Source organism: Cetorhinus maximus, chromosome 17 (assembly GCF_964194155.1).
Source record: "Cetorhinus maximus chromosome 17, sCetMax3.hap1.1, whole genome shotgun sequence".
Taxonomy (NCBI): domain Eukaryota; kingdom Metazoa; phylum Chordata; class Chondrichthyes; order Lamniformes; family Cetorhinidae; genus Cetorhinus; species Cetorhinus maximus.
In genome coordinates this window covers 5,952,117-5,978,792 of record NC_135895.1, presented here as the reverse complement: position 1 = coordinate 5,978,792, position 26,676 = coordinate 5,952,117, and the positions used below count along the sequence as shown (strand labels likewise).

General features: G+C 45.8%; 1 protein-coding gene across 1 annotated transcript in view; it reads left to right on the top strand.

Annotated features, from left to right (window-relative positions):
* Window positions 1-391: 391 nt before the first annotated feature.
* Window positions 392-26,676, top strand: part of dnai3 (dynein axonemal intermediate chain 3) — a 115,472-nt gene continuing 89,187 nt past the window's right edge. Inside the window, exons 1-8 of the mRNA XM_078561804.1 lie at window positions 392-516; window positions 6,075-6,259; window positions 7,077-7,181; window positions 10,281-10,421; window positions 15,631-15,830; window positions 19,574-19,690; window positions 24,310-24,500; window positions 26,157-26,281. Of these exons, the coding sequence (XP_078417930.1) occupies window positions 423-516; window positions 6,075-6,259; window positions 7,077-7,181; window positions 10,281-10,421; window positions 15,631-15,830; window positions 19,574-19,690; window positions 24,310-24,500; window positions 26,157-26,281 (1,158 nt within the window). The 5' untranslated portion in view covers window positions 392-422. The remainder of the gene's footprint in view (window positions 517-6,074; window positions 6,260-7,076; window positions 7,182-10,280; window positions 10,422-15,630; window positions 15,831-19,573; window positions 19,691-24,309; window positions 24,501-26,156; window positions 26,282-26,676) is intronic.

Below are 26,676 nucleotides of genomic sequence, written 5' to 3'. Positions count from 1 at the left end.
TCAGCGGAGTGATGACAGCAAATGCTGACTGTGTCACTGTCGCTGCCACAGCAAAAGCCAACATGGGGGGATTCAGCCCCACAACCTTCTGTCCCAGAGGCAAGCGTGCCTCTAGTGGAGCCAAGTCAACATCAATAAACTTCAATTTTTTGTGTGTTATAAATATTAACACTTTTCATTGTCATTATTGGCAAGTAGAGTTAAAATTTGAATCGATCCAAACCAGGTAATTTCACACAACTCAAAATTGGAATAGAAAACTCTCTGCTGGTGTTCATAGGGACGGAAGGTCCTGCAGTTTATCCAACGCATTTTATTGAGGTTACCGGCATTTTTCATGGTCTACATTTTGTTTCTTACTTACATTGTGTTAATTTCTACAGATTTTAGGAAAGGATATTGATCTTGCCGGATCAAGATCTATGACACCTACCGACTTGAGACCAACACAGAAATTGAAAGACAGACCTCGGTCTAAAACCCGCTTGAAGTCAGCAAGAAAAGCCAGATCTGGTGGTGAGTTTTTCTTTATCCTTTGGTGTGAGATGCCTTTCTGGCAAGGCCATTATTGGTTACTCATCCCTAATTTCCCCTAACTTGCTAGGGCCATTGCAGTAAGCCGTTAAGAGTGAACCACATTGCTGCAGGTGTAGGCCAGACTAAGTGAGGTCTAGTAAGATTTCCGGGTAAACTAAGATTTCCTTCCCTAAAGGACACGGGTGAAACAGCTGGGCTTTTACAACAATTCAGTACTTTTTCAAGGTCATCCATACTGTTAGTTTTTTTTTTAAATTGTAGATTTATTTATTGACTGAATATAAATTTCCCCAACTGCCATGGTGGGATTTGAACTCCTGTCATTGGATCATTAATCCAGTTCTCTGGATTACCGCTCCAGTAAAATAGCCATGCTACCATTACCTGAACATGCAAGGCTTTACACTTGAAATGAAGCGGCTCAAATGGCTTATTTAACTAATCATTAGGAAAATGACAAAGATAAAGGAAGCATTTATTGACCTTAAAGAAAGTGTAGGGAATGTACTCTCTATTTCATATTGTGTGGCTGATTTGTTTAAGTGCACGGGCAACTTTTCTTTCATTTATTCTTTCATGGGTTTTGGGAGTTGCTGGCAAGGCCAGTATTTGTTGCCCATTCCTAATTGCCCTTGTTTTGAGCGGCTTGCTCAGCCATTTCAGGGGGCAGTTAAGAGTCAGTTACATTGCTGTGGGTGTGGAGTCACAGGTAGGCCAGACCAGGTAAGGATGGCAGATTTCCTTCCCTAAAGGGCATCAGTGAACCAGATGGGTTTTTACGAAAATCGCCAACAGTTTCATGGTCACTATTACAGAGACTAGCTTTAATTCCAGATTTTATTAATTGAACTTAAATTCCACCAGCTGCCATGGTGGGATTTGAACCCATGTCCTCAGAGCATCAGCCTGGGCCACCCACCCCCACCCCCACCCCCACTCCCACCCAGAATGTAAATATTTTGCGCGGTGAGTTAAAGGGGCCAATTTACGGGGTTAAAATTTAAATGGACAACAACCCCAAGCATCTTTTCTTGTACAGATGGGTGTGATATCATACTTGTTTGCAGGAATGCATGATTCAACAGTTGACTTTTATAAGGATGCAGAGAGACCTCGTGTTTGTACCACCAACAAAGTGAAGACAGCTGGGAGAGTTTTGTAAGGTGGACGGTGCTAATAATGAGAACATGGCATCTCTGTCTCCAGCGTAGCTGGCAAAGTAAACTTCAACTCTACCCCAACAATATTCCTGAGGAAAATGTCCCCTACTACACAAATTCTATTTCCTACACCAGTTACCCTGTGGTCTTTGGAGGGAGGTTTGTGGTGGGGATTAGTTAACTTGTTAGGCTGGGCAAGTTTTTATTCCAATTGTATCAACTCTTGAAAGTTGTTAAAAGCAAAATACTGCGGATGCTGGAAATCTGAAACAAAAACAAAAATTGCTGGAAAAACTCAGCAGGTCTGAAGCATCCGTGGAGAGGAAGACAGAGTTAACCTTTCGAGTCCGTATGATTCTTGAAAGATGTCATTTATGTTGATCTATTTCAGCAAAGAAAGAGGAGATTGGGGAGCCCGTTGAAAATGAGTTTTCTAGCAATACTTTCTTCCTTCCATCACCAAGAAGGAAAACCTTTGCGATGTAACTTGTTCCAGTTCGTTAATGGGAAAGATGGTTTGCTTGTGGTGTTTGTGCATGAAGCACATTTGTACCAACCATTAGAAGAAAGTTAAAAAGAACAAACTTTAATTTATATGGCGCCTATCATGACCTCAGGACTTCCAGTTTACTTCCGAATTGTAGTTATTGTTGTAAAGTCGGAACTGTGGCAGCCAATTTGTACAAAGCAGGATCCCAGTAACAGCAATGAGATAAATGACAGCATGATCTGTTTCCTAGTGGTATTAGTTAAGGATAAACAATGGCCAGGACATTGGGAGAACCCACGTCCTCTTCGTCAAATTTGCCCAGCGTTATGTTACATCCAGCTCATGGGGCAGACAGTCCTTTAAATTAAATCCCAATTTGAAGACAGTACAGCCCTCCCTCATTATTACACTGAAGATTAAGCCTGAATTATGAGAAAGGGGGAGGATTTCTTTGCCCCAGATGGGACTGGGCACGGAGGAAGACTGGTGCAAAAATTTGCATCAATGCTTGGTGTGCCAGTTTATAGGCTGCATTCTGCTCACCGGCCATTTTCCCCAGGCCACAATCTTACTGACTCAAAGGTGGGAGTGCTACCAACTGAGACAAGACCAATGACTAAAATTCTCCTCTCTTCCTACTCCCTCGAGTATGGACAATTCAAGTTGGTTTTGTTGAGATGCCCACAGAATGCCATCAGGCAGGTGATTATGGATATGAGAGAAACAAAATCACAGAGGAACTCTAATGGTCCTCAAAATGACCTCAAAATTATTTTTATTCAAGAAAATTAAAAATTTAAAAGGGACACGGTTTGGTTTGAGATGGTAAAGCTTAACCTTGTTCCCTTGCTGTGAATTTTGACTGGTGAAAAAAGACCAAAGATGATGGCCCAGAAGGAACAAAACAGTTTGGACCAGTCCTCTTATTTCCCAGTTTTACTAATGTTCCATTTTAAGGTATACAAGACCAGTTTAGACCAGTATTCTTATTTCCCAGTTTTTACTGTTTTATCCTTCCGGGGTTGATTTGTTTTGTGGATGGAAGAGGCCCCACGCAGCGCTGTCTCCAAGACATAGACTAACCTTCTGTTTTGGGCCAACTAGTTTCATTGTCCATGGTAGATAGAGGAAAGGATCACTTAAAGAAGGAGGTTACTATGGTTACACAATATATGCAGTGCCTCTTGAAAAGAAAGGAAATGTGTGTGATTAGCGCCAGAGATGCTGGGAGTAATGCTTCAAGTATAAAGGAGTCCCTTTGGGCATTAAGCTACACAAGAAGTTAATTAGGGTCAAGTGGTCATCTTTTACCTTACTGCTGTGTGGAACATACCAAACCTGAAAGACTTTAACACAATGAAGGTACCAATGCCAGTAGGTTTTGAGTGCATTGCATTGAAGAGGTGTCATCAGGATGTCCTGAATGTGGATCATAACCGACTGATTTCCCGTACTGATGAAGGCTTCTTACCAAAACGCCACAGTTTTTCTATTTGTATATTTTCCCCCATTTTTCTTTAACTAAAATTGATAAAAAGTGGGTCCAGATAACTGCTTTTTTAAAATTCATTCACGGGATGTGGGCTTCGCTGGCTGGGCCAGCATTTATTGCCCATCCCTAGTTGCCCGAGAGAAGGTGGTGGTGAGCTGCCTTCTTGAACTGCTGCAGTCCATGTGGTGTAGGTACATCCACAGTGCTGTTAGGGAGGGAGTTCCAGGATTTTGACCCAGAGACAGTGAAGGAACGGCGATATATTTCCAAGTCAGGATGGTGAGTGGCTTGGCGGGGAACTTCCAGGCGGTGGTGTTGCCATCTATCTGCTGCCCTTGTCCTTCTAGATGGTTGTGGTCATGTGTTTGGAAGGTGCTGTCGAAGGAGCCTTGGTGAGTTCCTGCAATGCATCTTGTAGATGGTACACACTGCTGCTACTGTGCGTCAGTGGTGGAGGGAGTGAATGTTTGTGGATGGGGTGCCAATCAAGCGGGGCTGCTTTGTCCTGGATGGTGTCAGTCTTCTTGAGTGTTGTGGGAGCTGCACTCATCCAGACAAGCTTCACCTTTGACATAATTGTGTCTACATCCACAATCAGTTCAGCCATGATCTCATCAAATGGTGGCACAGGCTTGATGGGCCAAATGGCCCACTCCTGCTCCTATATCTTATAATCCTTATTCTTGTGATCTAATGACCTTATCCTTCCAATTTCACACAATGGAAATTTGGCCAAATAATTATACCCAGGTAGTGGATGTAGATTTCAGATAAAGAGCATTATATGTCTACTCTTAAATGTACCAATGGATTCTCTCGCTATCTCTTTCCTGGCTACAATTATCAATTAATGTCCTTTGTTCTAAGTTTCCTTTTGCAGCATGTGAAGGAGGTCAGACAACTTAATTCACTTCAGGCTTTCCTTCAAAAACACTTATTCTCACATTTGCAGCTAGATGGCAGTTTCCACATGCAGAACACATTTCTTATTAACTCAAGCCTTATGTAAGGGTTATCCTTGTTCAACAATAACTGACACACAACCACTGACTGGCGATTAGGAGGATTTTTAAAATTCATTCACAGGATGTAGGCATCACTGGCAAGGTTTGTATGTATTGTCCAACCCTAATTGTGCCTGAGAAGGCGGTGGTGATGTCCAAATCCTACGGAACAGACAAAGCCAGATACTAAAGATACTTAATACAATCTACAATATTCAACAAAACTGGAAAAGCCTAGAAATGTGGGAAATGTAGCAGCCAATTTGTGCACAGCAAGCTCCCTTAAATTGCAATGAGATAATGACAGAGATTCTGTTTTTATGCCGTTAATTCAGGGATCATTATGGGTCAGGACTCCAGGCAGAGCTTACCTGCATCTCTGCAAACAGTGGCATGGAATCTTTTACATCTACCTGAGAGAGCAGAACGAGCCTCAGTTAAATGACTCATCTGAAAGACAAGCCCTCTCGGTGCTCCCAGTACTGCCCTTCTGACTGTGCAGCACTCCCTCAGTAATTCACCTCTAATAGTACAACAGTGTCTCAGTACTGACCCTCCGACAGGGCAGCACTACCTCAGTACTGTTTCTCAGAGTACAGCGCTGCCTCAGTATTATTCCTCCGACAGTTCAGCATTCCCTCAGCACTGCCCTTCCAACAGTGCAGCACTCCCTCGGTACAGCACTGCAGTGTCAGGCTAGATTTTTGTGCTCAAGTCTCTGGGGTGCAGGGACTTTAACCCATAGCTTTCTGACTCAGAGTCGAGAGTGATGCTCCATGGAGCCATAGCTGGCACCACAACTGACTGTGGTTTCCTCATGGTAAAGTGTGTCGCTTCTGCCCAGCTCAAGAATTGTCAGGACATCCTATTCTGGTCATATACTTGGTCCATGGTGGTTCCCCTGGCTGGGAGGATAGATTCCAAGGCAGGCCGTGGGAATGTAGGCTATGGTTAGAAGGCCTGGGTAATGCCACAATCCCCCCATCCGTCGGACGATAGGTGGGCAGAAGGAGAACTTGAAGCGGTACCTGTGTCTGCTTCTTCCATGGTGACCAGTATTTCCCACTGACCCCATGACTGTAGTGCAGTCAGCATGGGAGGACACTCCTCTGCATAATTCCCATCTAACCGCCAGATTTGAAACCTGCCGAGTTTTAATCCTCTCTGCATTCCCATTTTACACCATTTAATATAGATCGTCTTGTGTGAATTGATGCAAAGGAATTTGGTTTCAGTTTGGTAACCTGGTGTAAACAAAGCAACACTTTATCACCTTCCCCGAAAGTGCCTGGTATGAGAATGCATTAAACTTGAAAGGCGTTTCAAATAGAAAACCAGAGCATTACCACAAAACAATGTGGAATAATAAAGATTTCAATCCTTGTTTGCAGTGTTCACAGAGGATATTATTCCTCTTGTTCTCACCTCCAAGAGTCGAGAAATCTTCCAGTGTGTGATCGACCAGGATGTCACGGAGGAGCAACCTTACAAGCTCATTAAAAGGGAAGATATTATTAGCGACATAAAGGCAAGGGGAGGCACCTCTGATTTCTACCCCTTCAAACAGCAGATCCTGGTTAGTAATGTATTTAAATCTGACATGATTAAGTCATCTGGAAAGTATATATAGAGGTTAAGAGCTCTTACCAACCACCATTCAACTACAAATCATTGAGATAATATTATAATTGGCCAAAATAAAGCTTGCAATATTTAGGCTTTTCATCCTGTTTGTTGTAATAATTCAGACAGACTGAGAGTGGGTTTACTTGCATTCTCAAAGTATCACTGTGGCATTAACAGTATCATATTACAAATAGTCATTTGGTAGTACAGAAATTGAGTATTGCTGAAAGAAGACATGTTGTCGAAGTTTTTCGTCTTACACTCATCAGGACAATTCACAAGAATACCAAATTGTAAAGGGAACAACAATTTATGCTGCGTGAGAAGAGAGTGCTGATTGGTTGACAAGTGGAATCAGCACTCTTTTCTCATGCAACATAAGTTGTTCTCTTTACAATTTGGTATTCTTGCGAATTGTCCTGGTGAGTGCAAGGCAAAAAGCTTTGACAATATGCATCTTTTTTCAGCAATACTCAAGTCTCACATTAATCCCTCCCAAGGGAAATAAATGCCCTTTTTCAAGCATTAGGATGTCTATATGAATGTGCTAAGATTCAATTCTGCATATGACTTGAAATGCAGCTTGAACAATGAATAATTTTAAAAAGAAATGGAATTTGCAGTCACAGTTGGCACTTGAGGGGGTTTGAGTGTCTACAATATCAATACAGCAACGCTCATGTCAAGCTATGGCTGTGATTGCACACAGCTTTATCGGAATTTTACTGATTACCATTAAACCAGCTTTGATTTTTTTTTTAACCCAGGAACATTCAACAGAAGACTTTCTAATTGTTTTTGATAAAGATTTCAAGTATGGTCAAAGTTTTTACATGGTTTTAAGTGAAACGATGAAGGATGCGATTTTACAGGTATGAGTTTTTTTTTAACATAGGGAGAGGGTGGAAGCCATTCAACCCGTCAAGTCTGTTCTGCCTTTCAGTCTGATCGTGCTAATCTGTCTCCAAACTCCACCCACCCACCTTGGCTCCATACCCTTTTTATATGCCTGTCCGGTAAAATCTATCAACCTCAGATATAAAATTATTAATTGAGCTAGCATCTACCACTTTTGTGTGGTTGGGTGGGGGGGTTCCCTAATTCCCCCACCCTTTGTGTGAAGAAGTCTTTCCTAATTTCTTTCCTGAATGGCCTAGCCCTGATATTCTCCTCTTGTCTTAGACTCCCCCACCCCTACCAGGGGGAAAGGTATCTCTCCATCTTTCAAATCCATTCCTTTTGAAATCATAGCTACCAGGAGATGCAATTCAGCCATCTTAAGTAAAAGGGCGGTGGCTTAATTTTGGGGTGAATTTTTCACAGCTATGGGCTGGCATAACTGGGGATGGGGGGGGCACGGGGAGAACAGGTAATTGTCTCACGATGGGGTTGGCATCCTTTCTGTGGCCATTAGCACCCAGCAGAGAGGTCAGTGACCTCTCTAAGCGACCTAGCAGGGTCGCCTAAGACCTCATTTTCCCAGGCTGTAATAGGCAAGTCAGGGACTGAGGACTCCGATTGCCATTTTGGGCTGAGCCTGGGAAAGTAGGAGCTCCCCAGAGAAATAATCCAGGTTCTCCTGCTGCAAGATAGACCCCTGTCCTGTCATGGGTTGCACAGGAGGGGGGTGACGGCCGATGATAGGGAAAGCTATGCTTCAAATCCATTGTAACGCCTCATCAAAACCCATCAAGGAGAAAAACTAGGGGAGGGGGAAAATGGCCAGTTGCTTTCAAACAGGATCAATAACATCTAAACGACTCCTGGCCTCACAATACCGAATCACTTCCTTCACTGTCGCTGGGTCAAAATCCTGGAACTCCCTCCCTAACAGCACTATGGGTGTACCTACACCACATGGACTGCAGTGGTTCAAGAAGGCAGCTCACCACCACCTTCACAAGGGCAATTGGGGATGGGCAATAACTGTCAGCCTAGCCAGTGACTCTCACATCCCATGAAACAATTTTTAAAAATCAGAGGACCTTACAGCATGGAAGGGAATTATTCGATTCATCATTACGCTCGATTTGAACTGAATGGGCTTTGAGTGGGTTAAAATCAGGCCCGTCATGCCAACTCTTTGAACGAGCTAACCAATTAGCTTCACAGCCGGGCTTGTTCCCCATAACCTTCCTCTTCAAGTACATTTTTCATTTGCCTTTTGAAAGTTCCTCTGGAATCTGATTTCACCAGCCTTTCAGGTAGTACCTTCCAGGCCTTAACAGGCCTGTGTGAAAAGGAATTCTCCCTTCCCCTCTAGTTCTTTTGCCAATTATTTTAATTCTATGATCTTTGATTGAATAATCTTGAATATTTTGTTATATATTCTCTCCTTCACCTTCTCTACTTTACAAAGAACAATTCCAACTTCTCCAATCTTCCCACATAACTGAACTTCCTCATTCTTGCTATTCCCCTGGGAATGTTCCCCCAGTGCCCTCTTCAAGGCCTTGACATCTTTCTTAAGTGCGGAGGCGATGGCGTAGTGGTATTGTCACTGGACTAGTAATCCAAGGGTAATGCTCTGGGGTCCTGGGTTTGAATACCGCCATGTCAGATGGTGGAATTTGAATTGAATAAAAATTTGGAATTATAAGTCTAATGATGACCATGAAACCATTGTCGATTGTTGTAAAACCCCATCTGGTTCACTAAAGGGAAGGAAATCTGCCGGCCTTACCTGGTCTGGCCTACATGTGACTCCAGACCCACAGCAATGTGGTTGACTCTTAAATGCCCTCTGAACAAGGGCAATTAGGGATGGGCAATAAATGCTGGCCCAGCCAGCAACGCCCACATCCCCCGAATTAAAACCCCTGAGTGTGTGAAGAACACTCTGAATCTTGACTGGAAACAGAAGGCACGTTTATGTTATTTGAAAATAAAAACTTGGCTTGTGAATGCTGCAGAAACAACTCCCAGTATGTGATTAATTGCCTGACCTCACCTACAGAATCCTGAGTTCACCGAGGAAGTGCATATTGACAGCATGTATGATGAGCTGATTTTGCTGACCTTGGTAAACAGCCTAGAGCTGGAAATCCCTGGTGGAATGTAGAAGGAATACAGGAGCAAGAAGAGGCCATTCAGCCCCTTGAGTCTGTCCTGCTATCCGATTACATCATGGCTGACCTGTCCCTCAACCCTGTTTACCCACTTTGTTTCATATCTGTTGACAGGAATCACGGAATTGTTACAGAAGGAGACTATTCGGCCCACCGTGTTTGCACAGCCTTTCTGAATGAACAATTCCCTTAGTGCCATTCTCCTGCCTTCTCTCAGTAACCCTGCACATTCTTCCTTTTCAGATAACAGTCTAATTCCCTTTTGAATGCCTCGGTTAAACGTGCCTCCACCACACTCTGAGACAACACATTCCAGACCCTAACCACTCACTGTGCGAAAAAGTTTTTCCTCATGTCACCATTCCTTCTTTCATCAGTCACCTCAAATCAGTACCCTCTCGTTCTCGATCCTTCCGCCAACGGGACCATTTTCTCCCTGTCTACTCTGTGCAGACCCGTCATGATTTTGAACACCTCCATCAAATCTTTTCTCAACCTTCTCTTCTCCAAGGTTCGGCAGTTCAACTTCCCCGATCCATCCATGTGACTGAGGTTCCTCATCTCTGGAACCATTCTCGTGAATCTTTTCTGCACTCTCTCTCTAATGCCTTCACATCCTTCCGGAAGTGTGGTGCCCGGAATTGGACGCAATACTGCAGCTGAGGCTGAACTAGTGTTTTATACCCTTTTCACACCCTTGCCTAACAAAAGCCTATCATTCTCGGTTTTGACATGACTGCCTAACCTTAACAGTTTTTTATGGAAGGGAGAGTTCTGGATTTCCCAGTGATCCCAGTGTTTTAACATGCCTGCTGCTGTGGTCTAACTGCCTGTAGTGAAAGATTATGAAAAAGTCAATGAAACCATGTGTTTTAAAAAAATATATTTTTCTCCCCCTTGCAGTCACTTGAACAGAAACAGGATGGGAAGGAAGAGGAAGAGGACGAGGAACTATCTGTTAAAGATTTCCTTTTTAGGAGCTGGACCGATTTGGGCAGTAGCATTGAAATTGAACAAGAAAAATCTGAAGAGTCATCAACTAAGGTCAAATATGTTTCCTTCGCTTTTGTGGCATCTTAATTGGGACAGAGCATGCTCAAAGTAAATTTCAAAGAGCCCAGTCAGTACCTTTCTCTAATTTGGCCAATTTCTTGCTTCACTTTGCACATCTGTACAATGTTGCACTGGACAATGGGCCTTTGCTCTTTTGCTTATAAATAAATAAGGTATCAGCCATGTCTTAATGGGTAGCACTCCCGCCTCTGAATCAGAAGGTTATGAGTTCATAGCCCCACAGCGGACAGCCAGAGCACAAACTCCAAGCTGACTCTGCAGTACTGCAGGGACTGCTGCACTGTTCGAGATGCTGTCTTACAGAGGAGACATTAAACAGAGTCTCTGCCTGCTCTGTGCAAGAGATATCATGACAATATTTTGGACCAGAGCAGAAGAGTTCTCCCCAGTGTCCTGGCCAATATTTAACCCTCAATCAACATCAATAAAGAAAACATCTTATCTGCTCATTATAACTTGGACTTGGGTGCACGGGTCACAATTTTGAAATTTGCAGATGACACAAAACTTGGCTCTGGATTTTAAGGCAGGGCGTACAGCTCACCTCCCTCACTCCCCTCATGAGTAAAATCGGTTGGTTTTAAAAAAGGTCTCTTTGCCGAGATAATACACTGGTGAGGCCGGGGTGGGGGGGGGCCTTAACAACCTGAGTGTGGGACTTCTGACCCTCAGGGCCCCTCTGATTGGCTGGCGGCTGAGTAGCCCTAGTAACGCCAGAGGCAAGTAGTAGCCTCTGCTGGGATTACAAGGGAGTCCCCGGGAAGATGTGTCATGGATGCCAGCCTGACTTAAGTCGGGGCTTTTTGGGTGGGGAGGGATCGGGGACCCTATGGAGGGGTAGGAGAGGGTAGAGGGAGGGTTTAGGATGCTGGGACTGAGGCATTAAGGGAGGGTACCAACTTAGGGGACGGGGCCCTGAAAGGGTACCCCTCCCCCACCCAAAAGAGCCAACCGTCCCTTCCTTCCTGACTTTTCACCACCGGCCACCATATTATGTTGGAGAGACAGAATTAGGCCCTTAACTGGCCCTTAATTGCCTTACCCATCTACTGTATTATAGGGGACAGCTCAGGGTGGGTGGGAAGACAGTGGCCTTGATACCTGGGGGGTGAAAGGTTATCGGGGATAGGCAGTAATGCGGGTTTGAGGTTACATTCAAATCAGCCATGATCTTATTAAATGGCGGAGCAGGCTCAAGGGGCCGAGTGGCCTCCTCCTGCTCCTAATTCGTGTGTTCGCATTTAATATGCTCCGGCCCCTTCAATCACGCCCAGTGGGGGTGCCTTGGAAGTGTAGTAAACAGTGACGAAGATAGCAATGGGCTTCAAAGGGACGTAGGTTTGTGGAAAGGGCAGACAAGAGAGATGAAATTTCACACAATATGTGTGAGGTGACACTTTTTGCTCAGAAGAATGAGGAGAGACAATATGAGTTAAATGGTTGAATTTTAAAGGGGGTGCACGAGCAGAGAGACCTGGGGGACTTGGTGCACAAGTCTTAGAAGGTGACAGGATTGGTTAATAGGGCAGTTAGTGAAGTAAATGGGAAACTGGGGCTTTGTGACTGGAGACATAAAACTGAATTTTCAATTGCCCATGAGGATGAATTCGGGTGCAAGTGGGCCCAGAACATCACACACTTGGAAGGCGTCATTGGCTCCTGACGTCTCAGTGTGCGATTCCCAAGGGATTGGGGGAGGGGGAGACGGCAACCCCCATGCCTCAAATTAAGTGCTTGTTGAGCTCGTTGTGGAGTTCGTTAGGAGTCAAGAGAGCAACAGTTTGGAATTTTCAATTGAGAAGCATTGGGGAAAAGGGGGAGTTTGGAACATGTTAGTGCAGGGCTGTGGGGAACAGAGTGAGGAGCCATGAGTGTTCATGACTGCAGTGAGTAAAAGTCGTTGAACATGGGAGATTTAAACTCAGACGCTCGAGCAGTGGCACAGGAAAGCATTGTTGGTGCTGGGAAGCTTGCCTTTGTGAGGAATGAGCGTTTGGACTCTTGTGAGGGATGTGAGGCCGTTGGCACCACATTGGACATCAGAGGTGGGCAGAGGAAGCCCTGGCAAATCAACGAGCAGCAGGCAAGGGTGTAGAGATGGGAGTGGGAGAGGGAGAGAAAAACAAGGAGCAGCTTCAGCAGAGACATCCCCCTCATCAGGAGGAGGCCAGAGGACTACAGCAAGGGGCTGCAAGTGGGAGAAGGCACTCCCCACATCGTCATCTTTATCACTCAAGAGTCAGATACTTGCAAATAACAGAGCACTAGTGCTATAGGAGACTTCACCTCTACAGGCGGTTGGTCTTGGACATTTTTCTCTGGTCCACAATGACCTGATGCCCCGTGGCTCCCTTGGCAGCCCACTAGCTGCAGGCGTCAAGGTCATCGCGGTGCTGAATTTTTATACATTTGGGCTGTACCAGGAATCAGCTGCAGACCTGGGTGACATCTTGCAGTCGACAGCTCATCGTGCTACCAGGCAACTCATGGCTACCCTATTTCAGACAGCAGGGAACAACATCCATTTTGAGACAGATTGACCAATGAAGGCACAGAGGGCATTGGGGTTCTCTTTATTTTATTCACTTACTGGATGTGGGCATCGCTGGGTAGGCCAGCATTTATTGTCCATCCCTAATTGCCCTTGAGAAGGTGGTGGTGAACTGCCTTCTTGAACCACTGCAGCCACCATCACTGGATTCCCATAGGTCCAGGGGGTCATCAGCTGTATCTACATAGCCCTTACAGACCAGCCAATCAGATTCCTGTACACCTAAGCCCATGACAATATGTTCCGCTCACTGAGTGTCTAGCTGACCTGTGACCACAGGAAGTGCATGGTCGAGGTCTGTGTTCACTTCCTGGGCAGTGCCTTTATCCTTCGAAAGTAGCAGGTGCCTCACCTGTTCAGGGTGGCTGCTGGGGGATCAGGGTCACCGTCTGAAGAAATGGTTCTTGATGTCTGTCCGACACCCAGACACAGATGCAAAGAGGTGTTACAACCAGATAAGGATAAATAAGGAGAAGCTGTTTCTAATGACTGAAGTGCCAATAACCAGAGGACATATACTTAAAGTGATTTTTTAAAAATTTTTCATGAGATGTGAGTGTCACTGTTGAATCTATATCCACCTCCTATCAGGCCTTACATTCCAAATCAGACAATATACTCCAAAGTGGAGTGATGTTAATGAGGCCCAGGCTAATGCTCTGGGGACATGGGTTCAAAACCCACTGCTGCAACTGGTGGAATTTAAATCCAATAAATTAATCTGGAATTAAACACTATTCTTATAATGGTGACCATGAAATTATTATCAATTATTGTAAAAACCCATCTGGTCCATGAATCTTCCTAAGGAAAGGAAACCTGTCATCTTTACCTGGTCTGGCCTAAATGTGACTCCAGACTCAATATCGTTGACTCCTAACTACCCTCTGAAATGGGCTAGAAAGCCACTTACCTCAAGAGCAATTAGGGATGAGCTTTGCCAGCGACGACAACATCCTGTAAAATCCCCCCAAAAAAGTCACCTCTGGTTCTCTTGCCAACCATGATATCAAGAAACAGTTGAAGGAACAAGATGTAGCAAAGGCTATGGGCCCTGACAAAATCCCAGCAGTAGTACTTGTGCTCCAGAACTAGCCACACTCCTAGCCAAGCTGTTCCAGCCCAGCTACAACACTGGCATCTACCAGCAATGTGATCTATTGCCCAGGTATATCTTGTACATAAAAAGCATGACAAATCCAATCTGGCCAATTACCACCCCGTTATTCTACTCTCGATCAACAGTAAAGTGGTGGAAGGTGCTGTCGACAGTGCTATCAAGTGGCACTTACTCAGCAATAACCTGCTGACTGATGCTCAGTTTTGGTTCTGCCAGGGCCACTCAACTCCTGACCTCATTACAGCCTTGGTCTAAACGTGGACAAAGAGCTGAATTCCCAAAGTGAGGTGAGAGTGACTGCCCTTGACATGAAGGAAGCTTTTGACTGAGTTTGGCATTTAGCCCAAGCTAAATTAAAATCAATGGGAATTGGAGGAAAATTCTTAATTGGTTGGAGTCATATCTAGCTTAAAAGAAGATGGTTGTGGTTGTTGGAAGCCAAATATCTCAGCCCCAGGACATCACTGCAGGAGTTCCTCAGGGTAGTGTCCTGGGCCCAACCATCTTCAGCTGCTTCATCAATGATCTTCCCTCCATCATAAAGTCAGAAGTGAAGATGTTCACTATTGATTGAGGTGTTCAGGACCATTTGTGACTCCTAAGATACTGAAGCCATCCATGCCCATGTGTAGCAAGATCTGGAAAGCATTCCGGCTCGGGCTGATAAGTAGCAAGTAACATTCGCACCACACAAGTGCCAGACAATGACCATCTCCAACAAAAAAGAATCTAACCATCCCCCCCTTGACATTCAATAGTATTACCATTGCTGAATCCTCCACTACCAACATCCTGAGGGTTACCATTGACTAGAAACTGAACTGGACTAGCCATATAAATACTGTGGCTACTGCAGCAGGTCAGATGCTAGGAAATCTGTGATAACTCACCTCCTGACTCCACAAAGTCTGTCCACCATCTACAAGGCACTCCCTACTTGCCTGGATGAGTGCAGCTCCCACAACACTCAAGAAGCTGGATACCATTGAGGACAAAGCAGCCTGCTTAATTGGCACCCCATCCATTACCTTCAACATTTACTCCCTCCACCATCAACACAGAGTGGCAGCAGTGTGTACTATCTACTGCAGCAACTCACCAAGGCTCCTTTGACAGCACCTTCCAAACCCGTGACCTCTAGCCCTAGAAGGACAAAGGCAGCAGATGCATGGGAACACCACCATCTGCAAGCTCCCCTCCAAGTCACTCACCGCCCTGACTTGGAAATATATCGCCGTTCCTTCACTGTCGCTGGGTCAAAATCCTGGAGCTCCCTCCCTAACAGTGCTGTGGGTGTACCTACACCACATGGACTGCAGCGGCTCAAGAAGGCAGCTCACCACCACCTTCTCAAGGGCAATTAGAAATGTATTACTCATAATGCAAGGATGATTATTTAAAAAATCATTTGTCTTACTTGATATCAGGCCTAGTCCTAGAAAGAAAAAGAAACATTGTGGCATATATTTGTAATTCCGATTGCAAAATGTTTTATTTGTTCAATGCAGGTGAAATTTATGATTTCGCGTATCCGCAAAGAATTTGGGGCACCGGTGGTCTTTGATGATCGCAATGATGCTGAAACAAAGGATAGTTACATGGAGTGCACATCCTACCAGGACAACAATTTCAGCATCAAAAAGCTGGAGAGGGATATAGGGATACAGGCTGTCAAGATATTAGAGGAAAGCAGCACACAGACAGAATGGTGAGTTACATGCTGATTAACCAGTGCAGTCCTAACCATAACTTACCTACCTTCTCATCCCCTCCAACTTCCTCATCACTGGAGGAGACATGCAGCTCTTGCATCTCCTCATCATCCAGGTCCTCCCCGCTTTGTGTCGCACACAGTATGATGCACGACAGCCTCTGGGGTGCCAGATCGGCCCAAGCGCCTGAACCTCATTTTCAGGATGCCAGTGGTGTGTTCAACCAAACTCCAGGTTGTGGCATGAACCTCGTTGTACCTTCTCTCACCAAGAGTCTGAGGCCGGCACACGGGCATCATCAGCCACGTCCTTCGCAGGGATTCCCTTACCCCCGAGGAGCCAGCCCTGCAGCCTGTGTGACCCCTGGAGGATGTCAGGGGTCTGGACCTGCTGAGGATGTATGAGTCGTTGATGCCTCTGGGGTATCTTGCACACGCCTGCATGATCCGTTTGTTATGGTCACAGACCAGCTGAACATTGAGACAGTGGAAGCCTTTGCGGTTCACAGTCCAGACTGCTTGTTGCCGGGGAGATTTAAGAGCCACGTGGGTGCAGTGGATAGTAGCCTGCACCTGTGGGAATCGGAAATCTCAGCAAATCCCAGCGCTCTCGCTTCCTGGCTCACCTGATCCCTGTCGAAGTTGACAAAGGTGTGTGCCTTGGAAAAAATGGCATCTGTGACCTCCTGGGTACGTTTGTGGGTGGAGGCTTTCGAGATCCCGCAAAGGTCTTCAGTGGAGCCCTAGAAGGAGCCACTGCTGTAGAAATTGAGCGCGGCGATAACTGTAACTGCCAATGGCAATGGATGCCCTCCGCATCCCCGTGGTGCCAAATCCTGCAGAAGGTGGCATATGTGAATGACCAGTTCCCTTGACATGTGCAGGTGTCAGTGGTTCTCGCTCATCTGCAGATAGTACATGCGCCATCTTTAGACCCTGGGTCCAGTGATCCGCCTATGAATGACGGCTCTCTGGGGTTCATCCTCTGTGTGCAGAGAGGGCCAAGTTGTCCCTTGGTCTTCAGGGTTCTGCTCCTCCTTTGGTGAGCCAGGTGCCTCTGTTTCATTCTTCTCCTTCTTCTCTCCTGCCTATAAGCAATGAGGCAGACAGCGAGATCACTGGGCTCCATGTTCCTGATGGTCTCCTCACTGCAGTATCAAAGAGAGAGGTACCAGGGTCAGCAATTGTCTCCTAAGGGCCACTCTTGGTCAAGTCATCACCTGTGGCTGCCTCTCGGGGCCCCTTCACGCATGCCAGAGAGTCCAGGCAGCCACATGGATGCCCAGTATTTAGTGCCCATGCTGGCTCACCGTGCCCACACCCAGCAACCCCCCCCCACCACCCCCCACAACCCCAGCGCACCCCCCCCCGCCAACACCACATGACCGACTGGCGACAGCTTCAGCCACTTGACCGCATCCTGAACTCTCACCTCAGGGGCAGGCGTTGTCCTAATCTGGACTCCAAGGCTTCACGGTTTTGCTTGGACCACGAGGGCACTTTTCAATGTCAACTGGAAGATAATGCAAGGGACCAGGAGCGCCCCCCTCCGTCAGTGTTCGATGGGCACCTTTCCCAAGGGCATCCTCAAGTTTGCCCAGTTGCCCACTGGTTCTGCAGCACCATCATTCGAGCTTGAAGTCTGCGCACGAGGGGTTAACAGTAGTGGAGCAAATCATTGGCCCTGTCAGGAATTAGTGCTGCTTGTGTGGGCACAGTTGCTTGCCTAGGCTGACTCCGAGCATGTCAACTGAGCTCAAGCTAAATGCGCTCAGCTGTGAAGGAGTGCTATCTTTGACATGTTTTGGCACTTGCCCGGCTGTTTTCATTCCCCCTCCATTCCCCCAGCCTGTGTTTGTGCTCAAACTTCAGTTGGTGCTGCCTTAACCCACACCCCCCCGCCTCCCCCTTGCCCTGTAGTCCTTACCCCGAGGCTCCCTTCTCCTCCTTCCTCCTTTGCACTGTCGCCCCTTGCCCTGGCACCACAAGCCAGCCACGAAGAAGCCGCTGTGGAGACTTGCCTGTGACCCCCACCGAGCCCACGGAGCCGCTGGGATCATCACGAGCGCTGCGCAGAGTCGTGTGCCCTCACATCCGAGTTCCCCTGGAAGTTGAGATCGCCAGGTTCATGCCTTTTGGAGGCAGTTGTAAGTCACGCTGTCGTGAAAACACACTCTCTCGTGGGACTTCAATTTGATTCTGGCGTTGGCCACAATAATGAGATGCTAATTGTTACAATTAAGTTTGCGACACCCGACAGTGGGAAATGCAGCCCGCCATTGATGGGGGAGGGGACAATCACGCCCTGGATTTAGGTTGTCAGGAAACGCGATTAGGGAATCCCTTGGGATTCTCCGATCTCGCCACCGAACACACCCGCGGCAAAGAGGGGCGGAAAATCCCGGCCAAGGATTCAAATCCCCACACACGCCCAGCTGGGGAGTTTAAATTCCATTAATGAAATAAATCTGGAATTTGAAGAAACTAGTATCAGCGATGGCGGCCACGGGGAGGATTTTCCCCTCGTCGGGCGGGCGTGGTGGGTGGTCTGCCGCCCACGCTCGGGCCCTGACCACGATTTAACGCCGGTCGGCCAGTTAATGGGCAGCCAGTGTGAAACGCACACTGGGAGCCTCAGTGCTGCTTGGGGTGGGGGGCGGGGCGGGAGGAGCGCGGGCGCTGAAGTTTGTGCATGCAAGGGGTGGGGGTGTGCACCCAAAGCTCCCTGAAGGCACAGCGCTGCCCCAGGGAGCTGAAGATTTTTAAAATGAAAAGTAAAGATTTGAAAAATAAGGAAAACGTGTCCCCACATGTGTCTGTCACATGAACAGGGACCTGTGAAGAATGATTTACAAATGTTTTTATTGTTTTCTCAGTCACTTTTGGAAACCTCATCCCGCCCGTGGATGAGTATTAGCGAAAAATGAAAAGGCCGCCTGACCTATTCGCCCGCCCACCCGTCAATCATAAGGGCAGCGAAAATTTCAATTTAATTAATTGATTAGTGGGCCCTCTTAATTGTTGGCAGGCGCGCTGCCGACTCTGGTGCGTGCCCCACCGACCGAAATATCGTGCGAGTGCGCGATGGCGTCGAGATGCTCACCCGACGTCATCGCGCGTTACTTCACGCTTGTGTGTGCGTTGGGCGCGCGCCTGCATGCCGAGCTGAAAATTCTGCCCCAGCCAACAACTGGATTGTCGTAAAAACCCATCTGGTTCCCTGGTGTTCTGCAGGAAAAGAAATTTCCAGTACTTACTGCTCTGGGCCTCTAGGTGATCCACAGCAATGTTTTTGATTCTTACCCGCTCTCCGAAATGGTCTAGAAAGCCACTCAGTTGCCAAGAAAGTGATTTCCCCGCCACCTTGCCAAGGGCAGTTAGAGAAGGGCAATAAATGCTGATCTGCCAGCAATGGCCAGATCATAGCTCAGTAAAGGTGATAGCTCAAGAATCAGAGAGTGGGATGAGGAGATTTTTGCATCATGAGTTCTTACGCTGTAGAACACAGTACCTGAGAGGATAATGGAAACAGATGCAGATTCAGTGCAGAGGAGATTGATCAGGGATGGTACCAGGGATACAGACTTTAATTACATGAAGAAACCAGAGAAGCTGGAGTTGTTTTGGTTAGAGAAGTTTAAGGAACATCTAATGGAGGTATTCAAAATTATGAAAGGTTTTGAAAGAGTGAATAAAGAAAAACTGATTTACATTTTAACTGTGGCTTGTTGCTGTTTCAGGACCTACCCTCGGAATGCTTGCACCCAGTATACACCCAGTGAGTTTACACAGGAGGAAAAAGATGAAATTTTAAAATCTGAAGCCCTCAACACATTTATCAACTCAGTTGCATTGAGGTATGGTGGCAGATCGCAGTTGTATATAGAGTTGCCAAGTCTGGTTGGATATATTACTGGAGGTTACATCACATGACCATCCTAACTTCACAGTCAAATAGTCTTTTTTACACCACCAGTTCCACCCCGCATCCCCATCTACATATATATTGATAATAAGAGTGTTCAAAGAAAATGGAAAATACTGTTATGAACAATATATAATTTTTAAGATGAATATTTACAAATATATGTGTGCGCGCGTGTGTGCGTGTGTGTGTGTATGTATGTGCGCATGCGTGCGTGTGTGTGTGCGTGTGTGTGTGTGCATGTGTGTGTGTGCGTGTATGTGCGCACGTGTGTTAAGAAAGGTAAATTGGTACCAGTTTCATTTAGGTTCTGTTTGTGAACCTTGGCGCTGGGAAGTCTGGTTGGACTCTTGACTAAAAAGTCAGGTCTTTTGGGTTTGTTTGTATATATACATTTTTTATGAGGTTTTACAATCCCTGAAGTTAAAGAGGTGGGTTAGAAGTTTAGTGATTGTGGGGGGGGGAACACAAAGTAGAAAAACTTTACAGTTGTCTAGCAACAGTGGTCCAGAGACACAGACATAAAAAAAACTGGAGTTGATAGAAGAGAGAGTTCAGTGTGTGTCAGAGAGTGAAGACTTGGATTTTCAGGTCTCTGGGAAGAAAATGTTACAAGGGTATTGGGACATTAGTTGATTGAACAGTCAGTTATAGAACTCAGTAAAGTGAGCAGATTAGCAGAGGTGCTACAGGAAGACTGAATTTAGAGTGCAGTTTTTGGGTGTCTTGGGGAGAGATACAAGTTGGGTGAAAAGCATCAAGTGAGCGCTCAGGAATTCACTGGAAGAAAATCATTTGCAACTGTGCCAGTCCCAAGCGAGAAGCCTTTGTATCAAGCCAGTGGTAACTCTTCGCTGGTTTAAGTGTCTGTTAAAGATATTACTGGGGTAAAGGAATAGTGGGAATTTTGTGTTCGCATTGAGATCTTTCCCACCTTTTTGTCTGGTATTTAATAAATATTTTACTCTTTATGTTAAAAGTTCATCAGCAGACTGTTGTGAATTTGTTCAGTAAGTTTCCTCCACAGTTTCTACAAAAATGTTAGGATCTATCAGGCAAGGTTTCACCCTGGGATGTGACTTGCCCAGTATTAACATCAGCTGGATCATAACAATACACAGAAATTCCCACAGATTTTTATCCTAGTGTTTGCTCACAGCAGTGCCCAGGAGATTACTATTTAATTCCTAAAAACTCAAGGGCAGTCCTGGAGGGTTAACAGCCCTCATTGTATAATATACAGGTTATATAGGCCTTGGCAGGATGCAGAAGAAATATACCAAGGGAGTCTAACTCCAAGGGTTAGATTATGAGATGAAATAAACAAGGCTTGCATTCCCTGGATTATAGAAGGTTAAGGGACTTCCTGTTTGAATCCCTCCAATCAGGTTTCCAGCCTTGTCACAGTACTGAAACAGCTCTTATCAAAGTCACAAGTGACATTGTACAGTGACTGTGATAAACTTTCCCTTCTTCTCGACCTGTCTGCAGCCTTTGACATGGTTGACCACGCCATTCTCCTCCAATGCCATCCAGCTGGGTAGGATTGCTCTCAGCTGGTTCCGTTCTTATCCATCTAATTGTAGCCAGAGAATCACCTGCAATGCCTTCTCCCACTCCCCCATCATTACCTTTAGTGTCCTCCAAAGATCTATCCTTGGCCTGCTCCTATTTCTCATCTACATGCTGCCCCATGTCCGAAAACACGACATTAGTTTTCAAATGGACGCTGACAACACCCAGCTCTACCTCATCACCACCTCTCCCGACTCCTCCACTCACTCTAAACTGTAAGGCTGTTTATTCAACATCCACCACTGGATTAGAAGTTTCCTCCAACTAACTATTGAGAAGACCAAAAGCCATCCTTGCGTTTTTTATATCTAGACTTGACTATTGCAATGCACTCCTGCCTGACCTCCCATATTCCACCATCTGTAAATGTGAGGTCATCCAAAATTCTGCCCACTGTGATCTAACTTACAGCACACCCTGTTCACCCGTCAACCCCATGCTTGCAGACCTACGTTGACTTTTGTTTAAGCAACACCTTAACTTTGAAATTCTCATGTGTGTTTTCAAATCACTCCATGGCCTTGCCTGATCCCTGTCTCTGTGATCTCCTCCAGCCCTACAACCCTCCATGATACCTGCACTCTTCCAATTCTGGCCTCTTGAGCATCCCCAATTTTGATTGCACCACCACTGGTGACCGTTCCTTCAGCTGCCTGGTCTCTAGGCTCTGGAATTCCCTCCCTAAACTTCTCTACCTTTTTCTTAAGATGCTCCTTAAAACTTATCTCTGACCAATCTTTTGGTCATCTGCCCGAAGATCTCTTGACGTGATTTAGTGTCAAGTTTGATCGAATAATCAACGCTGTGAAGCACCTTGGGATCTTTTAGTGCATTAAAGGTGATTTATAAATGCAAGTTGTGTTCTGATACAATTGAATCTACTAGGATATTGAAACGTAGTTGCTAAGGTTGAGAGAGAGAAACCTTTATCGCTGTTTGGTGATCTGGGACTGGGGGACATGACCTTAGAATCAGAGCCAGGAGTGAGGTTAGCTAAAACCTTGTCATACGAATAGAAGTGTTCGACTCTCACCTGCACAAAGCAGTAGATGTCAGCTTAGTGCACAATGTGAAATCAAAGATTGTTAAATGTTGGCTAGATGAGGGTAAAATGATATGGAACAAGACTGGTGGGTAGAGTTAGGATACAGATCAACCGGAATTTCACTGAATGCTGAAACAGACTCGAAGGGCTGAATAGCCTCCTCCGGCCCCTGTGTTGATCTGCCAAACAGCGATGGCACAAATCGATGACAGTCCATTATTCTTCCTCGGTTTCTTCTTCCTTCAGAGTAGAAGGTCAAGATACTGGAGAAGGGAGGTGGGAGGAGAGGTACAAGGAGAGTTTGAAATACATGGAGAGAGATCGCAAAATAATAGAATAAAAGTAAAATACTGCAGACGCTGGAAACCTGAAGCAAAAACAGAAAAATGCCGCAAAAACTCAGCAGGTCCAGCAGCATCTGTGGAGAGAGAAACAGAGTTAACGTTTCAAGTCTTTATGACTCTGCTTCAGAGCAGAAGAGACAGAAAAGGTAATAAAGTAAAAGATTGATGTAATTTCTGTTGGAAGTGATTTTGTCTGACAAGCTAAGTAGATCGAAGAGCAGACTGCAAGGACAGGAATTTACCAGAATTCTTCTTTGACTTAAATTGGCCAATTTTTTTTCAATCTGTTTTATGGTTTTTTTTCCTCCCACTATATGCCAACCCCCACCAACAACCCCACCCCCAATACATCCCACAACCCCTGACTACCCTCCCCAAACCCCCACTGAGCACCCAACGCCCCCCCCAGCGACCAACATGCCTACTGACCACCTGACCCCCCCACTGACCACCTGACACCCCTTAGTAACTACACCCCCACTTACCATCCAATCCCCTACCCACCCTACACCACCATCCACCCTACCCCGTCCCCCTCCCCAATCCTTCACATTTAACCTTATATGCTTACCCTCTCCCTGGCATCTCAAAACGGCTGAATGTTTAAATCTGCCTGCTTTATGGCAGCTAGTGCTGTAAAAATGGGGGCGTAGCTTCCTTACCTCCGACTCAGCTTGTCTTGACACAAGGCCTCGGGAGCCCACAGCACCTTTCTCACCCGGCCCGAGTGAGAAGGTCGGGCGAGAAAGGAGCGGCCGCATTTCAGGGTAAGTAACTAGGAGCAGAGTGGCAATCCGACTGTGAGTGCCACCCCACAGAAGTTCCAGCCCTGGCTCTACTTTTTAGTCTGTGCCCCCGGTCCTAGGCTCCCCAACGAATGGAAATAGTTTCTCCCTCTCTACGCCATCTGTTCCCCTTAATATAGTGAAAACTTTGATCAAACCCTCTAATTATCTTAAGCACCCCAATTGGTTCACTCCTTAATTTCCTATACCTAAGAGAATGCAAGCCTACTCTATACTACTTGTCCTTATAACTTAACCCGGTTAGTCCTGGTATCATTCTGATGAACCTGCACTTCCGAGGGCAATAGACAGACCAAGTGCTGGAAAATGCGATTAGGTCGGGTGACTCGCTTTTTGGCTGGACCGGACAGTGTGAGCGGAATGGCCTTCTACTGTGCTGTAAATTTCTCTACATTTTCGAAATGTCTGAAGGGGAGGAATTGCGCAGGGATGTGAGGAGAGGGGAGAGAGCGGCAGTACATGAATTTCTCCTTTGGGGAGCCAGCACAGACATGATGGGCCGAATGGTCTTCTCCTAGAGTCATAGAGGGCCACAGCACAGAAAAGGGCCCTTCGGCCCATCGAGTCTACGCCGGTGAAACAAGTACCTAACTATTCTAATCCCGTTTCCCAACACTAGGCCCGTAGCCTATAGAGTCGTAGAGGACTCTATGCTGTAACAATTCGATTCTATTCTATTCTAACCCTGCCTGAAGTGCAGTGCTCAGAACTGAATGCAGTTACTCTTGACGCCGTCTGGATGCATATCATTAGCACCAACCACGCTGCTCTTTCATGGCAGGTTTGAGTTAGCCTTACAGCAAAATGAAATTATGGATGTCTTCTACGATGACTGGAGGGGGCTTTCGGATCAGGATAGTACATTTGGGGGAAAGGCAGACTGCCACCTAAAGGAGTACCAGTCCTTCACCGACCTTCAAAAGAGCCAAGGAAAGAGGGTTAACAACATTGAATGGCACCCGACCATTCTGGGTAAGTTGAACTTCACCATAGGAATTATTTGTACACTTGCAAGGGTGAAGGTTCAGCACTCTTAAGGTGCAGCTTGGCTCAGTGGGTAACCCTCTCACCCCTGACTCAAGAGGTTGTTCACTCCATACCCCTCCGGAGACCTGAGTGCAAACTTTAGGCTTGACGTTCCAGACCAGCGCTGAGGAAGATCTAAACTGTACAAGGTACTCTTATTCAGATGAGGTATTAATCCAAGCTGCCCTCTGCCCTCTGCCTCAAAAAGATCCCAGGGCACTATTTGAAGAAGGGTCAGAAAATTCTTCCCTGTGTCCTGGCCAATGTTTATTCCTCAACTAATATCACTGAAACAGATTATCTGGTCATTATCTTGTTGTTATTTGTGGGAGCTTGCTGTGCACAAATTGGCTGCTGCGATCCATTCCGACTACACTCACTTCAAAAGTACTCCATTGACTGTAAAGTGCTTTGTAACGTCCTGAGACTGTGAAAGGGCAGACTGTGAAAAACAAAACCAGGAGAGATGAAACAGACAGTCAATTCACTATCATTATGTAAAATCAATCTCCCAATGGCAAAATTACCCGCAATTTCTCTATCACAAAATATCCCTGCACAACACGCATTTTTATTAGATAATGGCAATAATGTTGGGGCTAATTTGGTGCTGACAGTGGGGAGTATCACTCACAAGGAGCACATCATTGAAAACCACGAGCACACATAGCTTACCATTTTCGGTCAACCGGAATGAATGGATGGCAAATCACAGGCTGTGCTCTCATGATGTGCTCACTGGTGCAAGGCAGTAGAATCTGCACCAGTACCCCTTGTCAATTTAGGCTTAGCCAATATAAAGGCAAAATACTGCGGATGCTGGAAGTCTAAAATAAAAACAGAAAATGCTGGAAAAACTCAGCAGGTGTGACAGCATCTGTGGAGAGAGAAACAGAGTTAATGTTTCGAGTCCATATGACTCTTTGGAGCACCTGAAGAAGAGTCATACAGACTCAAAACCTTAACTCTGTTTCTCTCTCCACAGGTGCTATCACACCTGCTGAGTTTTTCTAGCATTTTCTTTCTTTTAACCAAAATAAACTCTGGAGAAAAAAATGATTAGGTTCCTTATAGATTTAGTTGACTAGGCCTACGCTCCCAGGAGTTTAGAAGAATGTGTGGAGATCTAATTAAAACAGATAAAATTCTTAAGGGGCTTGACAGGGTCGATGCTGAAGAGATGTTTCCTATGACTGGGTAATCATGACAGGGCCACAGTCGCAGAATAAGGGGTCGGCCATTTGGGATGGAGATGAGGAGAAATTCCTTCACTCAAATTTTGTGAATTCACTGTGAATTTTTGGAATTCTCTACCCCAGAGAGTTGCGGCTGCTCCGTCATTGAGTATATCCAAGGAAGATTTTTGGACACTAAGGGAATTGAGAGATATGGGAATGGTGCAGGAAAGTGGAGCTGCGATAGAAAATCAGGCATGGTCTTATTGACTGGTGGAGCAGAATCAAAGGGCCTGTGTTCTAGTGCCCATTTATTTTATTCTTATGCTATTATTCTGAAAAGCGTAATCTGTTTTTTTGGAGGCTGGGTGCTAGTTTTAACCATGATTTTTCAGTTAAATGTGTAAATTCTTCTGTTTATGATCAGGGCTAGTGGCTGTGTCAGTAGTGGATCACATTACCATGGAGGATAGGATGAACTTAACCAACAGATTACTCCGGAGTCATTCATATATTCTATTCTGGAACTTCACTGATCCCATCCGCCCTCAGGTATCCAAAGTTCTGTTGCACATTACTAGTGAACCAACCACTCAAAGGCATATACAATGTACCGTAGCTTTACCTGTGTGATTATGATACAGTTAACAATCTCAGTAATATGCCTGGCCTGGTAATATGGTGGTGGGTAAAGTTCTATATAACTCAAGAGACAGCTGAAGAGGTTCTTGACCGGAGCAGAAACCATTACAATTAGAAGGTCAAATAGATCAAATGTACAGATAACGCGTCCTCTACCACCTAGAAGGACAAGGGTAGCCGACAGATGGGAACACCACCACCTGCAAGATCCTCTCTAACTCATCTGGCTTGGAACTATAGCGCCGTTCCTTCACTGTTACTGGGTCAAAATCCTAGAATTCCCTTTCTCACAGCACTTGGCCCGT